This window comes from Dasypus novemcinctus, chromosome 8, assembly GCF_030445035.2.
Source record: "Dasypus novemcinctus isolate mDasNov1 chromosome 8, mDasNov1.1.hap2, whole genome shotgun sequence".
Classification (NCBI taxonomy): domain Eukaryota; kingdom Metazoa; phylum Chordata; class Mammalia; order Cingulata; family Dasypodidae; genus Dasypus; species Dasypus novemcinctus.
In genome coordinates, this window is record NC_080680.1 from 115,911,935 (window position 1) to 115,925,520 (window position 13,586).

The 13,586-nt window shown below is 38.6% G+C and overlaps 1 protein-coding gene across 1 annotated transcript; it reads right to left on the reverse strand.

Moving 5' to 3' along the window:
• Window positions 1–1,597: 1,597 nt before the first annotated feature.
• On the reverse strand, window positions 1,598–13,232 carry NIPSNAP3A (nipsnap homolog 3A). Its single transcript, XM_004462331.4, has 6 exons — window positions 13,030–13,232; window positions 10,266–10,476; window positions 7,981–8,139; window positions 5,237–5,386; window positions 2,510–2,596; window positions 1,598–2,417 (listed from the first exon to the last, which is right to left on the reverse strand). The coding sequence occupies exons 1-6, from the start codon at window positions 13,087–13,089 to the stop codon at window positions 2,341–2,343; spliced, it is 744 nt and encodes a 247-aa protein (XP_004462388.2). The 5' UTR covers window positions 13,090–13,232; the 3' UTR covers window positions 1,598–2,340.
• Window positions 13,233–13,586: the final 354 nt, after the last annotated feature.

The window sequence follows — 13,586 nt, forward strand, 5'->3', positions numbered from 1 at the left end:
AGAAAGGAGAAGAGGTCTGAGAAATCAGCCTTGGTATAGGTCAATTAAATGAGGACTGAGAAATGAGCTTGGGAGCAGCAATTTGGCTGCTGTGGTGATTAGATTAGTTCAAGAGAGAATATAAGCAAAGAAAATGGAAGCAGGAAATAGGGATTATTCTTTTGTATTACACTGGAAAGGAAAAGAGAAATGGGGCAGTAGGAGGAGTGGGAAGTGTGTGTTTTAAAGTGGGAAAAATAAGAGCATGTTTGTATGTTGTTGAGAAAGATGCAGTAGAGAGGGAAAAACAATGATATAGCTATAAATATAGACTATCGGGAGTATCAAAAAATTAAAAAATGCAAAAGCTTTGTTTATGATGTTTTGCCTTCCATCACTGCAATAAGTGTTGCCCTGTATGCAAATTGGCAAGGCAACTTCTTCCGTCTTTTCCTCAGTGTCTACATCCTTTCTTTTTTTTCCACCTAACTATTAAGCTTATCTTCACAGACGTTTTAGATCACAGTAATTTATATATACAATATACAGTACTCCCACATATCCAACATAAAACCCTTTTCCCTTCCACAGCAATAATCTTTTTACATGTTCATACTATATTTACTGAAACTGATGTACAGATATTGAGACAATAGCTTTCAAACAAGGTAACGTTTGGGTTTACATTATGGTTAATATTTTAGACTATACAATTTTCTAAAGTTTTAGCTATCGTATATTTTACATTATGATTTACATTTTAGCCTATCAGTCCCTATACATTTTTGGTGTAATTTAACATGTCTTATATCCATCCTTGCGTAATCTTGTGAACACTTCTATTGCCCACACAGTTACACTGATTCCATCTATTCAATACCTCTTTCCCCCTCCCCTTAGGGCCCACAGTGACAGTCAATCTTCATTGCTTGAAGGGCCATGTTCAGAGATACTTGCAACAGTGTTGAGGGCTTGACATACTCAACTGCCCTAATGCACTGGGAGCCACCATTTCTCTCCAGAGATACAATTCCCTCTATTTGAGAACATCAGTCCTCCTATAATCCACTATGGCAAAATGAGCACTCACACGCTCCCAAGAAGCCTGTCCTGCGTCAGAATTATCCCCTTTAAGCGTCTCAAACAGGTAACCTTCCTTATTATATTTTTGAAAAAGTTTTCTCAGCATTATACTCTCAACCAAATACCTGACAATCTCCTATGATTGTATGTTCCCCACCCTCCCCCCAATTTCTTGGGCAATATTACCCTTCCTCCCATCGCTAGCGCCCCTCAAGCCTGCAAAGCCCCACCCCAAGGTAAACCTATGCCCCCATTTTATCCCTTCCTTGTACAAATACTAACCTCCAGCCTGGAACTTCTAAACCCAGTTTTACAAGGCAGAACAACTCAACTGAAATAGAAATTAAAGGTGTTTCAAGGAAAAACCTTCACTGATAGTATTGAAGAAATTCTCCTTATGGAGTTAATAGTAAACTATTTTCTTGATTCAACTTTCCATTTACAAAAAATTGGTAGTTTGTTGCTACATTACTACCTTATAGCAATAGAGCAGTAGCTCTGGAGAAGAGGATAAAAAAGAAACAGAACGGATATATAGGCTTTTATTATTTTTATTAGCTTTTATAATCATAAGATCTCTTTAAAATGATTAGATGTCCAAGTAACTTTGCTATACACTGATTCAAAATGAAAAATTAGTAAAATTAAAAATGAATATATTTCATTTGTAATGTCTTGAAAAGTTTTTTTTACTAAGACCTAATTTTATTATTTTCTAAGTTAGAGAGACTAATAATTAATGTAAAAACCATAATTAATATAAATAACAGATACTATATTTTTCCAAAGTAAAGAAATACATTTGACCTAATATTTTTATGAATCCACTTGATAACACAAAGCAATTTTACTGGGGAAAAAAATTAAAAATCTCAGAGAAATATGAAAAAGGTAGCAATTGTATATAAACAATTTAAAAATATTTTCATAGGAACAAAAATTTAACACCATCATCTGACTATAAGAAAATGCTGTAGAGCAAAGGGTTGCCAAAATACAGAAGACAGATTCAGAAACAAAAGAAAAATGAAGATCACGAAGTAGTGGCAGCTATTTCTAATGTATAACAGATACCGAAATGCCATGGGGGAAATGAGCAGTCTATTTCCTGAACTGGTGGTGACACAGGACATTATTACCTTTCAATAATGCAAGGGACGTAGCTCATTAACTTATCATCTCCTTCAAATAGAAGTGAGAGCCTCTCGGGAGAATTTAAGTACCATTAGCATTATACCTTAAAGTGGTTCATGAAATGCCTCATATTTCTGTGGAAAACTATTTCAATGGTGAAAAAGATGAAGGAATGAGAAGCATATTCTGCTGGGATACTAGGTGGTTGGCACTATCTCGAACTGAAAAAATAAAATACATAAGAAGGCATATCAAGATATTGTCTCAATCAAATTTGTTCTAAAAATAATTCATGCTTATTTGAACAGCTTACCAGCTGCCACAACTCTGGGATCCTCATGAGACTGATGTCGCCCAGCTGCACGACTGTCCAGACTCTCATTCCACCAAAGAACGTGAACTACAGAAACAAATCAAACACAGATTCTAAAGAATATAGCATTGCTACAAAAAAGAATTACAGCAAAACGAAAGAGGTGTTGAAAATCAATATAGCGAATACCAAAATGGTACAACTGAGCATGTAACAAGATTTCAGAGGACTCAGAGATTAGGGAGAGAAATTTATAAATTAACCAAACTGAGCTTAGAGATGAGGAACACAAGACTGGGAACGGGAAGTAAAGTAAATACAACTGAAGGCAGAATCAAGAACAGACCAGATTTCATGACTTCCTGCTACATTTTATTTTCTTAAAACAAAAAGCAGGATGATAAACTCACACTTACACAGCTGTGTTTACTGTAGAAAATGTAAATGATACAAAGAAAAAAATGAAAATGAGCATGATCTTAATCTTTCAGAGAAAACCTCTGTTAATATTTTAAAAAATTAGTAAAACCGAATTAGGGTCATACTGTATGTTGTGCTTAGTAGTAGATTATTTTCTATGTCAATAATATTGATTTTTAATGGCTAAGTGACTTTATCCTAATAGAGGGTTTTACCCCAAACCCTTGTTGTTAGTTAGATTATTCCCAATATTTCAATATTACTGTAAAATGGTGAAATAAATGTTCTTATACATAATCATTTACAATTTTTTTATAATTACAATGTAATATGTGTTAGCTATAGAGATTTTGGAAAATGCAGGTAAGCAAAAGAGAAAGTAAGAAACGTTTCTAGTCTTATCACCCAGAAATAACCGTTTTTATATTTTGCATTTACTATCTTCCTCATTACTCTCATTTTTCAAAATTTCTTGGCTATTCCTATACAAGCTGTTCATTCATTTGAACCTGTATCACCTACTGACTGGATGTCTACTACATGCCAGGCACTGTGCTGGGGGATAAGTAGTAAAAAGAAATTCCACATGGAATTTACTCTAGCAGAGGAGACAGTTACTGATCAAATAAACACACAAATGAAAACATACTTTAAAGATGAGATAAAAAAGAAAAAATGAACAGGATGCTATAGGAGAATAATGGAGAGACCTACTTAGATTGGGTGATCAAGGAAGGCCTCTCAGAGAAAGTGACATTCAAGCTGAGGGATGAAAATGGGCTGAAGCCAGCCAGTCAAAGAGTGTGGGGAAAGCATTCTAGGCAGAGGGAAAAGAATATGCCGAGAAAGGAAAGTGCCTGGCATGGTCCAGAAACTGAAAGATGATCAGTTGTGTGGAGTGTGGTGCAATAATAACTTAAGGTAGGTCCAGAAAATTGACAGGGACCAGAAAGTGTAGGACTCCACAGATCAGTCTATGGACTCTGGACTTTTGTCCTATGTATGAAATCACTGAATGGTTTTTAGCAGTGCAGCAACATGGCCTGACTGATGATTTAAGAAATCCAAGAGTGGCTATGTGGGCAGGACTAGAGGAAGCATGAGTAGAGGTGGGAGACAAGTGAAGTACCAATTATTGCAGTTTAGGTAGATGACAGCAATTTGGACTGTCATGGCTGATGGCATGTATTCAATTGACACACTGTCACATTTTCTACACTTCAGGGGGGGAAAAAAAAATCAACAAAAATTTTTTATTCTTCCTATCTATACAATGTATGTCTAATTATTTAAGTCTTCTATTTCCTTCAGTAAGATTTTATAATATTAAAGTTGTAGGCATTTCTTAAGTGTATTCTTAGGTATTTTTATGTTTTTCTTATAAGAATGAAGAGGACTTTTCTTCAAATTAATTTTTATTCTCTTCATATTTTCCTGTTTGAACATACACCTTTTTTTCAAATATTCTGATTATTTTCTTAGAAATTCAAAGCTGAATTTCTGGATAAAGATCAGGAACATAGCTTTGATCTGCTAGTTTTGAAATGTCCATGGACATAAAAGTAGAGAAGCTGAGGAGGCAGCTGGATACTTTGAGTCTTTCAAATATTTTATTAGTTAATTCTTAGTCATTTATCCTTCCAGATGACCTATGCAAACATTTTCAGTTTGCCACAAAAAATTTTGATTTTGATTGCAATAGTATCCAACTTTAAAAGTTCAATGTTCAACAGCAGAACAATATTACATAAACTAAGCTATATACTTACGCTGGAATATTATAAACTCAATAGCAATCATGCACATGCATTTTGTTTCTAGTTGATTTATATAGGACATAGTAATAAAAGGACGAAAATCTTAACAGCTTTATCTCTTAGTGGGAAATGGGTAATTTTTCCCCTTTGTGTCTTGTTTTTAATATTTATAAAAATATACATTACTTTTGTATTCAGAAACAATTTCCCCATACAAAATAGTGTTACTTAAAAAAAAATTGATAAAACTACACTAAGAAAAAAGGGTCAAAGAAATAGATGATTCTTTCCAGTTTTAATTCTATCATTTTGATGTATCAGGGAAAGCAAGTTTAGCATTGTGCAAAAAAGCTTCATCAAGTATTATTCTAAATATTTAAAAGTATAAAAGGTTTTATCCTTAAAATTACAAAAATCCAAAAATTTAGTAATAAAATGGTAATAAAAGTAAAATATATGCCATAATCAGAAAGAGACAGACAAGACACAAGGAACTTGGTAGACCACCAATATACCTTGTAATTATCATTTAAGAAATAGACAACTGTACCTCTGTTGAGTGTGCCATATTCCGAGTGGAAAACTCCAATCAGTTTTGAGTAGCCTAGATTGACATGGGCGTTAACTGCCCTCTGAAAAGCATTACCCCATACAGCTGGTCCACCAGGTTTCATTTGAAAAATAACCAGTTCATAGACTCCTAGAGTAGGGAGAAAAATAATTATTTTACAGAAGACACCTGTAGCAGTTTGTTATTATTTATGAATTCCAAAAAGAAGGATTATGTTTGTAAACTCGTCTGTTCCTCTGGGCATGATCCCCATTGACTGTGTTGGATTCAGCTGGGATGTCTTTGATTTATGTCACGATTAGGGCTTTGATATGACCACATCAGCAGAGAGTAACTCCGGTTCAGTCCCCACCTGCTTGGTGGGCTATATAAGGGGACACTCACTCAAGAAAACACACAGCAAAGAAGATACAGAAGAAGAGAGAACTTGGTCATTTTGGCCCTGCCATGTGATAGAAAGGAGAAGGCACAAACAGCTAAAGCCCCAGGAAAGAAAGACAAACCCTATGCCAGCCTACAGCTGAGATCAGAAGAAGCTGGGCCCACGGAGCCCTAAGAGAAAGAAGGAATGAGAGACCAGGCAGAGGTCACCCACTATCTTGCTTCAACATGTGGCAACACACTTTGGTGAGGAAGTAACCTTGAGTTGGACTTTTTAGGGTCTTGCAACTGTAAGCTTCTATTCCACATAAATACCCCTTTTAAAAGCCAACAGATTTCTAGTACTGTGCATCAGTGCCTCTTTGGCTGACTAACACAAACCCCAAGCAGTTTCTAATCATATTTTATCTAGTGTGGTGGTCTGGAGCTGTACATGTTCTTAAACTTAATCCATTCCTGTGGGTGTGAACCCATCCTATGTAGGACTTTTTGATAAGGTTCCTTCAGTTAAGGTGTGGTCTACCTCTATCAGAATGGGTCTCAATCCTATTACTAGAGTCCTTTATAAGCAGAATGAAATTCGGACAGGAAAAAAAAAAGCCACAGGGAGGAAGAAGCTGAAATTCAGTGAAAGCCAGAAGACAAGTGAGAATCCAGGAGAGGCCACCATTGGTTTGCCACGTGACAGAGGAGCCAAGGCCCCAGGACAGCAGTTCTTGGGAAGAAAGCATTGTTCTGATGATGCCTTGATTTGGACTTCCTTTCAGCCTCAAAACTGTGAGCTTTAAAAATTCCCATTGTATAAGCCAACCTATTTCATTATATTTGTTTGAGCAGCTAAAGAAATTAAAATGGATTTTGGTAACTGTTAAAGGCTAGAAGAACTGTGTGGGGCTTGACTGAAAAGGCCTAGATTGCTGTGTGGAGACAGCTGGTATAAATATGAATGCTAAGAGTACATCTGGTAAGGCATTAGAAAGAAATGATGAATGTGTTACTGGAAACTTGAGGAAAGGTGATCCTTGTTTGAAAGCAGTAGAGAGTCTGAAGAAATTGCGTTTTGATGGATGGAAGGCGACCTTGAAAGTGATGAACTTGGAGATTTCCAAGCTAAGTTTAGAAAATGTAGTCTAGTTTCTCCTTGCAGTTTATAGTAAAATGAGAGAGGAAAGGGATAAGCTGAGAAATGAACTCTCCTGCACCAGAAATTGATAGTTTGGAAAATTCTGGATCTATCCAGATAGTGTGCTCTAAGACTAGGGCCAGAAGCAACTGTTTATCAGGGACTTCCCTGAGCTTCCAGAAAGTGAGTCCCCCCTAGAAAATAGGGCTCCATGTAAGGGTTTACCTGAACATGGAACCAGTTAGCAATTTCAGTGGAAGTCAGCAAGATTGGAATTATAGTTATCCAGGAGGGATCTGCAGAAAGTTTGGACCACTGTAAACTACATGCAAAGTAGACAAGTTTTTTGTGACGTGTGCACGAGTGGAACCACTGCTAGTATGGACTGAAAGGGAAAGAGAAAGGGCAAATTGAAGGAAGAATGACTTTAAGAGCAGAACCATGGAAGCCAAGGTCTGGACCAAAGATATCTGCTTGGGCCAAGAGAATGGGTCCAACCATGTGGTGAAAGAAGGGGTTTACCCCTGTGCTTGGAGGGGGAGTGCCTTGCACCCTGTTGTTCAGGGAGACCCCTGCCCCATCAATGTTCAGAAATGGTGGGACTTATGTCCCGGTATCTGGGTGCTTGGAGAGAGTGGAGTCTATTTCTTGGGGTTATGGAGAGCTTGGCTACCATCCTGATGCTTGCAGAGGGGGGAAACTTCATCCCAGTGTTTGGGGAGAGCATGGCCATTGTACAAATCTTTAGTGATTATTTTCAAATTGAGAAATAAGAGGAAGACAAAAAATTTAAATCACAATAATTTTAATTTCAGCCTAGAAATTTCAGTTAACTTATTCTCCCCATGTAATCAATCTTGTAAACAAAGATTTAGTAATTTAAGATGAGTTATAATTTGTGGAAAAAATACTTCTATAAAGTTAATATTATTTCAAAATTATGACAAAATTCCAAATACTGTCTCTCACCTATCTACATAGTTTCCCTGTTCTCAAATCCCAGACTTTTACTTACCATGTCAACTTTATACATATAACATAGTTAAGGTTTAAGAATAGTAAGATGCCAATTTGGAAACATACTTCATTTTTATTTCAACAATCACCATATTTCTATACAAAACAAACGATTACTTTTATTTCGTTTCTGGGGATCCTTAGTTTTTATAGTTTAAGATCATTAGCTGTATTATTCATCAATAGTCACAGAAGAACTTACCTTCCTTTGGAGGCTTTTCTATTTTGCTCCATGGTACCAGATAAGTAATCTCATTCTCTTGTTTATCAATAAATGGCAAATTTGGAATAATGAATTTTTCTTGCCATTCCTTATCTTTAGCCACAGCTTTCCGAACTTCAGTTCGATGAGCAAAATTATCTATGGGGATAAAAGATTAGGAAGAATAGAACTTTTCTATTTAAAACATGTATTTAAAAAAAAAATTCATCCAATTCAGCAAATGCTCATCAAGCCCATACAGACACTGTGTTATGTCACTGGAGACAAGATAAATAGATACGACATCTGTCTTCAAGTTGCTCATGATCTAACAGGGGAGAAGAAATATAAACAACTATTTGTAACATCATATAATGGGTCTCACAGAGTTCACAACTTACTAGATAACAGAATGACTTAGGTTAAGTTACTGAATCTTTCTGTGCCTCAGTTTCCTATTCTGTGAAATGAAGATATAGTATTTACCTGTAGGGTTGCTGTGAGGATTAAGTGGAGCTTAGAACAAAGCTTAGCACCAGCAGTTGTGGTAGGTGTATCAGGTCAAGGTGTACCTTGAACCAAATTTAACATAAATGAAATTAAGATGCACTTTTTGAGGCTCTTCTCCTTTAAACAAATAGTTTCCAAAGAAACATAACTAATGCTTACTTATTGTCATCCATTCTTCTTCCCCATTACTTAGTTCTCTTTTTAAATTACCAAAATAGGTATGTACATTTACTAATGTACAGGCTTAATAGTATGTTTATTATTAGAGCATTCTAAGACCAATGGGTAAAAGAGTTTTATATGGTTTATCCTTGGGATAAGGAATAACAACGACTTTACAACTTAAATGAGTTATATTAGGACTTCCTTAGTTTTTAAATGGGACATGATTTAACTTAGTGGCACATCTAAAGCTTAAATTGTGTTTTAAAGGGGACTGTTCTATTGTAATAGAGAAAAACATTAAGTATGTCCATATAAGTATGGAATGTGCAATTTTCCTATTAAAGGGCTTAGAGAATATTAACTTTGGATACTGGTCAACAAAACCTAAATAGAATTATTAAAAGTTCTTTATTTTTTTTTTTAAAGATTTATTTATTTATTTAATTTCCCCCCTCCCCTGGTTGTCTGTTCTCGGTGTCTATTTGCTGCGTCTTGTTTCTTTGTCCGCTTCTGTTGTCGTCAGCGGCACAGGAAGTGTGGGCGGCGCCATTCCTGGGCAGGCTGCTCTTTCTTTTCACGCTGGGCGGCTTTCCTCACGGGCACACTCCTTGCGCGTGAGGCTCCCCCATGCGGGGGACACCCTTGCGTGGCACGGCACTCCTTGCGCGCATCAGCACTGCGCATGGGCCTGCTCCACACGGGTCAAGGAGGCCCGGGGTTTGAACCGCGGACCTCCCATGTGGTAGACGGACGCCCTAACCGCTGGGCCAAAGTCCGTTTCCCTAAAAGTTCTTTATATATCATCAAGCCCATGGGGACCACTAAGTATAGACTGGAGTAACAAACATTCTGGGGAGTTCTATAACCTGCTCCCTTTTGCTACCAAATCAGGAGTAGGTCAGCTTTCATAGAATTATTATTATTTTTAATTCCTTTGCCTTTACTTCCATTGAGTAGTACAATGACAGTGAATTCCCTGAAACTTTGGGGTACAGAAATAAAACAAAAGTGGTCTCTTAATTATAACAAAATTAGTGAAATCTCAGAGTTGTACAAGGGCTTAAAAGTTAACAATCATCTCTCATCATCCTCCACTTAAAGTCTTTATATGTTTGAACTGTTTCCATTATAACCCTGAATTCATCTATAGATTCAACAATAAAGCAAGTAACTTTAACTTTCATTTAGTAATATTAACGCACTTGGACTCTTGTAATCACTGATAAAAATTTTTCATAAACCATCTTTATAATAATCATTCTAAAATTTTTGAGAATTAAAACCTAGCTCACAATTTTATGATTTGAGATAAGAAATTACACACTTCCTCCTTTAGGAAAACATAGCAGTTTGTAAGAGGTGCACCATCAGGAAGGGTAATCACTGAATTAATTTTTTTGCTTTTTAAAAAACATTGGATGAAATAGAATTTTATTAAATTAGTATGCCTGGACTGTCAAATTTGAATGACATCTGTCAAATGAAGTATGCTTTTTAAAAGTCTTCCTTAACCTGTGTGTATTTATAGCAGCTTAGATCCAGGAGCTAAGTCTCATGTTACATCTAAGAGAATGAAAATCTGTAAAGAACACAAGTTGAATGACTCATACCATACTTCCAAATATGAAACACTCTATTCATTCTGCCTCCAAATTCTAGACTCCAGTATCCAACCAACTCAGAGTGAGCTGTCCGAAGATGTACGTTTTTCTTAATATTTTCCTGGAATTCATTTATTTTTGAGGGTTTAAGGCAGTAAGTACGAAATTCATACAATGTTCCATCGTACTGTCGGGGGCCTGTAGCAAAAGATGAACACACCTGAAGAAAGATAAAGCAAATTTAAATATTTTGGGAAGGTAGGATTTATTATATTATGTAACACCTCAATTTGAATCTGAAAACACACAATATTTAATACAGTCACAATCTATGTTTGTACTTCTGTTGTCTTCTCTATATGGTATTTATTTATGAAGAGATATCAAAAAGATAATTACATTTAAATATGCTGAGGATACAGTTATTCTTTCTTAGTAGGGTCCACCTTTAGGCACTTTTTCCTTTTTTTATTAAGTTGCTCATAAGAAGGCACTGGGATCTTTATGATGTTCCTTTTCACAAGAACTACAGTTAGGATCCTAATGAATTTATAATAGTTTCCCCTTTGTAGCTAATTTTCCATACTTAGTCAATATTATATGTGCTATAGTTTTGCATTTAAAAGAACATTATATTTAGATAATAAGCAGGTCTTTTGACAGGCAAAATGGAAATGTATTTACTAGAAGAAAAAAAAATTAGGTACTTTAAAAAAATGAAAATTGCTGTTCAGCTAGAAATATCACCTAAATCCAATGAGGAAGACCACTAGTTAAACACAGGACTGGGATATAATATAAATGCAAAAGAAAGCTATACTTTATCTGATTACAGTGTAACATGGCAGAATATATGAACACCAGAAAAGGAAAATCAATGATTCAGATTTGTCTGAATTATTACTAGTTTCTAATTAACAATGAAACATGAAGGATATTTAAAGCATCCAGTTATATGAGGTTGAAGGAAAGATCCCTTAATAACCTTTAGTTCCCTTTGTAACAGCCATATGCTCACTATGGAACCTTCTGTTCTAACTTGGTCCCCAGAGTGAACATAACTTTCAATAACATATGCCCTGCCATAAATGATACCACCAGAAATTCCTCTGTGTACATGTGTATTTGCAGACATATGGCATTCTTGCCTACAAATCCATCTTAGGTGGGTTTAGTTAACTTGTGGCCATTTGCTGATTCTGGTTACATAAGAAAAGTCACAAATTTTGGTACTTATAAAGCTATGGATGAATTTTGGGCTTATATAGACTACGTGATACGTAAGATAAAGTCAGTAGGCTTCTTACTGACATATTTTTGGTTTTAAAACATAATTGTCTATGTATTCTGTATATAACAAGGCTTAATTTAATTTTCTACTTTGAGTCCATTCATGTCCACTATGAGTTATACTCCTGTTGTCAGGATGTCTAAGCTTGCTTGGAAAGTAGGTACTCCAACCAAAACCAATTGTAGCTACCCCTTCTTTTGATGGACATTCTTTTTGTGCCATTCTAAGCAAACTCGAATAATAGAATGTTAAGCAAATGCCTAGCATCTCTAGTTTAAAGAATATTACAAATAAAAGGCAAATTTATCAGAAAACTGGCCAATGGGGTATCTGCAGCTATTTTAAGTTGATTTTCAGGGAATTTTTATTTGGAGAATGAAAAATGTGGTCAAAGGCACATATTATTATTTTCACATGAGAGATACACAGGCAGGAAGCCCAGGGAAAGGTTAACAGCAGCAAGGCAGGGGTGGGTGAGGGATGAGGTGATTTTTGTTGCAGGCCTGAGACCAGAATGCTGGGGAAGGCATTTAGTCGTCCTTATCCCTAAGTCTAGAACTCATTCTCGCCAGCAATGACTTCCAGTTTACTTATAAGAAAGTTTAAGCTCAGAATAAAGTTGTACGGAAATAAACCTCGACCCTGCTCCAGTTGAGAGTGCTGAACTGCTTTGTTAATCTTACATTAATCATTCTTTAGGGTTCATCAGAAAGCCTGTCTGTCCCTAGATGAGATGAGCGCCCCCGCCCCCATCCCTTCCCTTCCCGCGCGTTGAGAGAGGAGTATAAAGCCTGAACACAGAAAATTCTAGGTTGTCTCCACAAAGCAGGCCACTGCCTGGCCGCTGGGTCAGATACACAGACTTATTCGTTTTCTCAGCCAAGTCCTGCTACGAGATTCTTGACCCTGTCTGGCCCAAGGACCCAAAGCACGCGACAGGGGCGACAGGCAGGGGGACCTAGGGCCTCCCTCTACCAGGGTTCCACAGAATGCTGGGAAGACGTGTTTCGTTTACAAGACGCCAGTTCCGGTGCAACCTCTTTTAACCTTCACCTGGACGGGCGACGGTTTGCAAAACAGGACTGAACAGGAGAGGTCAGCACAGCGCCTGGCACAAACCTGTCAACAACGCAAACTTTTGCCCTTTGGGCAGGGATGAATTCCGCGCGCCGGGCCGTCGTCCTCAAGACCGCCTGGCACGTAGGCCAGGAAAGCCCACGGCCCGCGACTGCCCACCGAGCCAGGCGAGGCGAGCCCGGCAAGCGCGCCTTCTGCTAGCAACCCCCTTGCTCCCCACGCCCGGTTCGGAGTCCCCGCCTCTGGCGCCGTGTTCGCACCCGAAACCAGACGGCAGCCCCGCGGAGCGCGCAGGCCCGGCCGCGCGCGCCGACTGTACGCAGGCGCACAGCTGGCGCGCACCACGCAGCCCGCCGGGCTCTTCCCGACCAGAGCTCGGCTCCGCCGCGGCCCCGCGGCCAGTACCTGAGGCGCGAGCGGCCGTGCGGCCAGAGCCCTGGTCAGGCTGCTTCGGAGGGCGAGCATGGCGCGGCTTCGAGGGTGCAGAGAGGGGCAGCCAGCCGACGTTCTTTCCTGGACCCCTCCTCCCGCTTCCCGACTGGGCTAGAGCGACTACGGCACGCCTGGCGGGCGCGGGCTGTGGGCCGGGCTGGGGCGGAGCTGTCGGCGGGGCGGGGCCCGCCTCCGCCCCCTGGACCTGGTGGGCGCGGGCCGACCCTCCTGTCTGCTCCGCGTCCGCTGCGGTTGTGCAGCGGGGCGCGTTTCTAGCCCTCACTCTTCGGTGGCCTTTGCCTCTCCAGACATCAGAGGATCTGTTTGAATGAGCTCAACGCTGAGACCGTTCCTGCTCCACAGTTCTGGGGCCCTCATCCGCCCCAATAGGCAGTTGCATAGCTTTCCTATCTGTGTATGGAGTACAGTGTGCATGCCCATTGAGAAGGAAGGATGGAAGTATGCCTGAGATGCATATATAATACTTTGCATGTCATATAATCGAGGGTTTTTTTGGGGGGGGGGGGGAA

What these genes read in the sequence shown, in the direction of transcription:
- NIPSNAP3A (XM_004462331.4), bottom strand. Translation starts at nt 13,089, where the DNA reads ATGCTCGCCCTCCGAAGCAGCCTGACCAGGGCTCTGGCCGCACGGCCG. An exon ending in CACGGCCGCTCGCGCCTCAG is followed by an intron (nt 10,477 to 13,029) that starts GTACTGGCCGCG and finishes ATCTTTCTTCAG; the next exon opens with GTGTGTTCATCTTTTGCTAC. An exon ending in GTTTCATATTTGGAAGTATG is followed by an intron (nt 8,140 to 10,265) that starts GTATGAGTCATT and finishes TTATCCCCATAG; the next exon opens with ATAATTTTGCTCATCGAACT.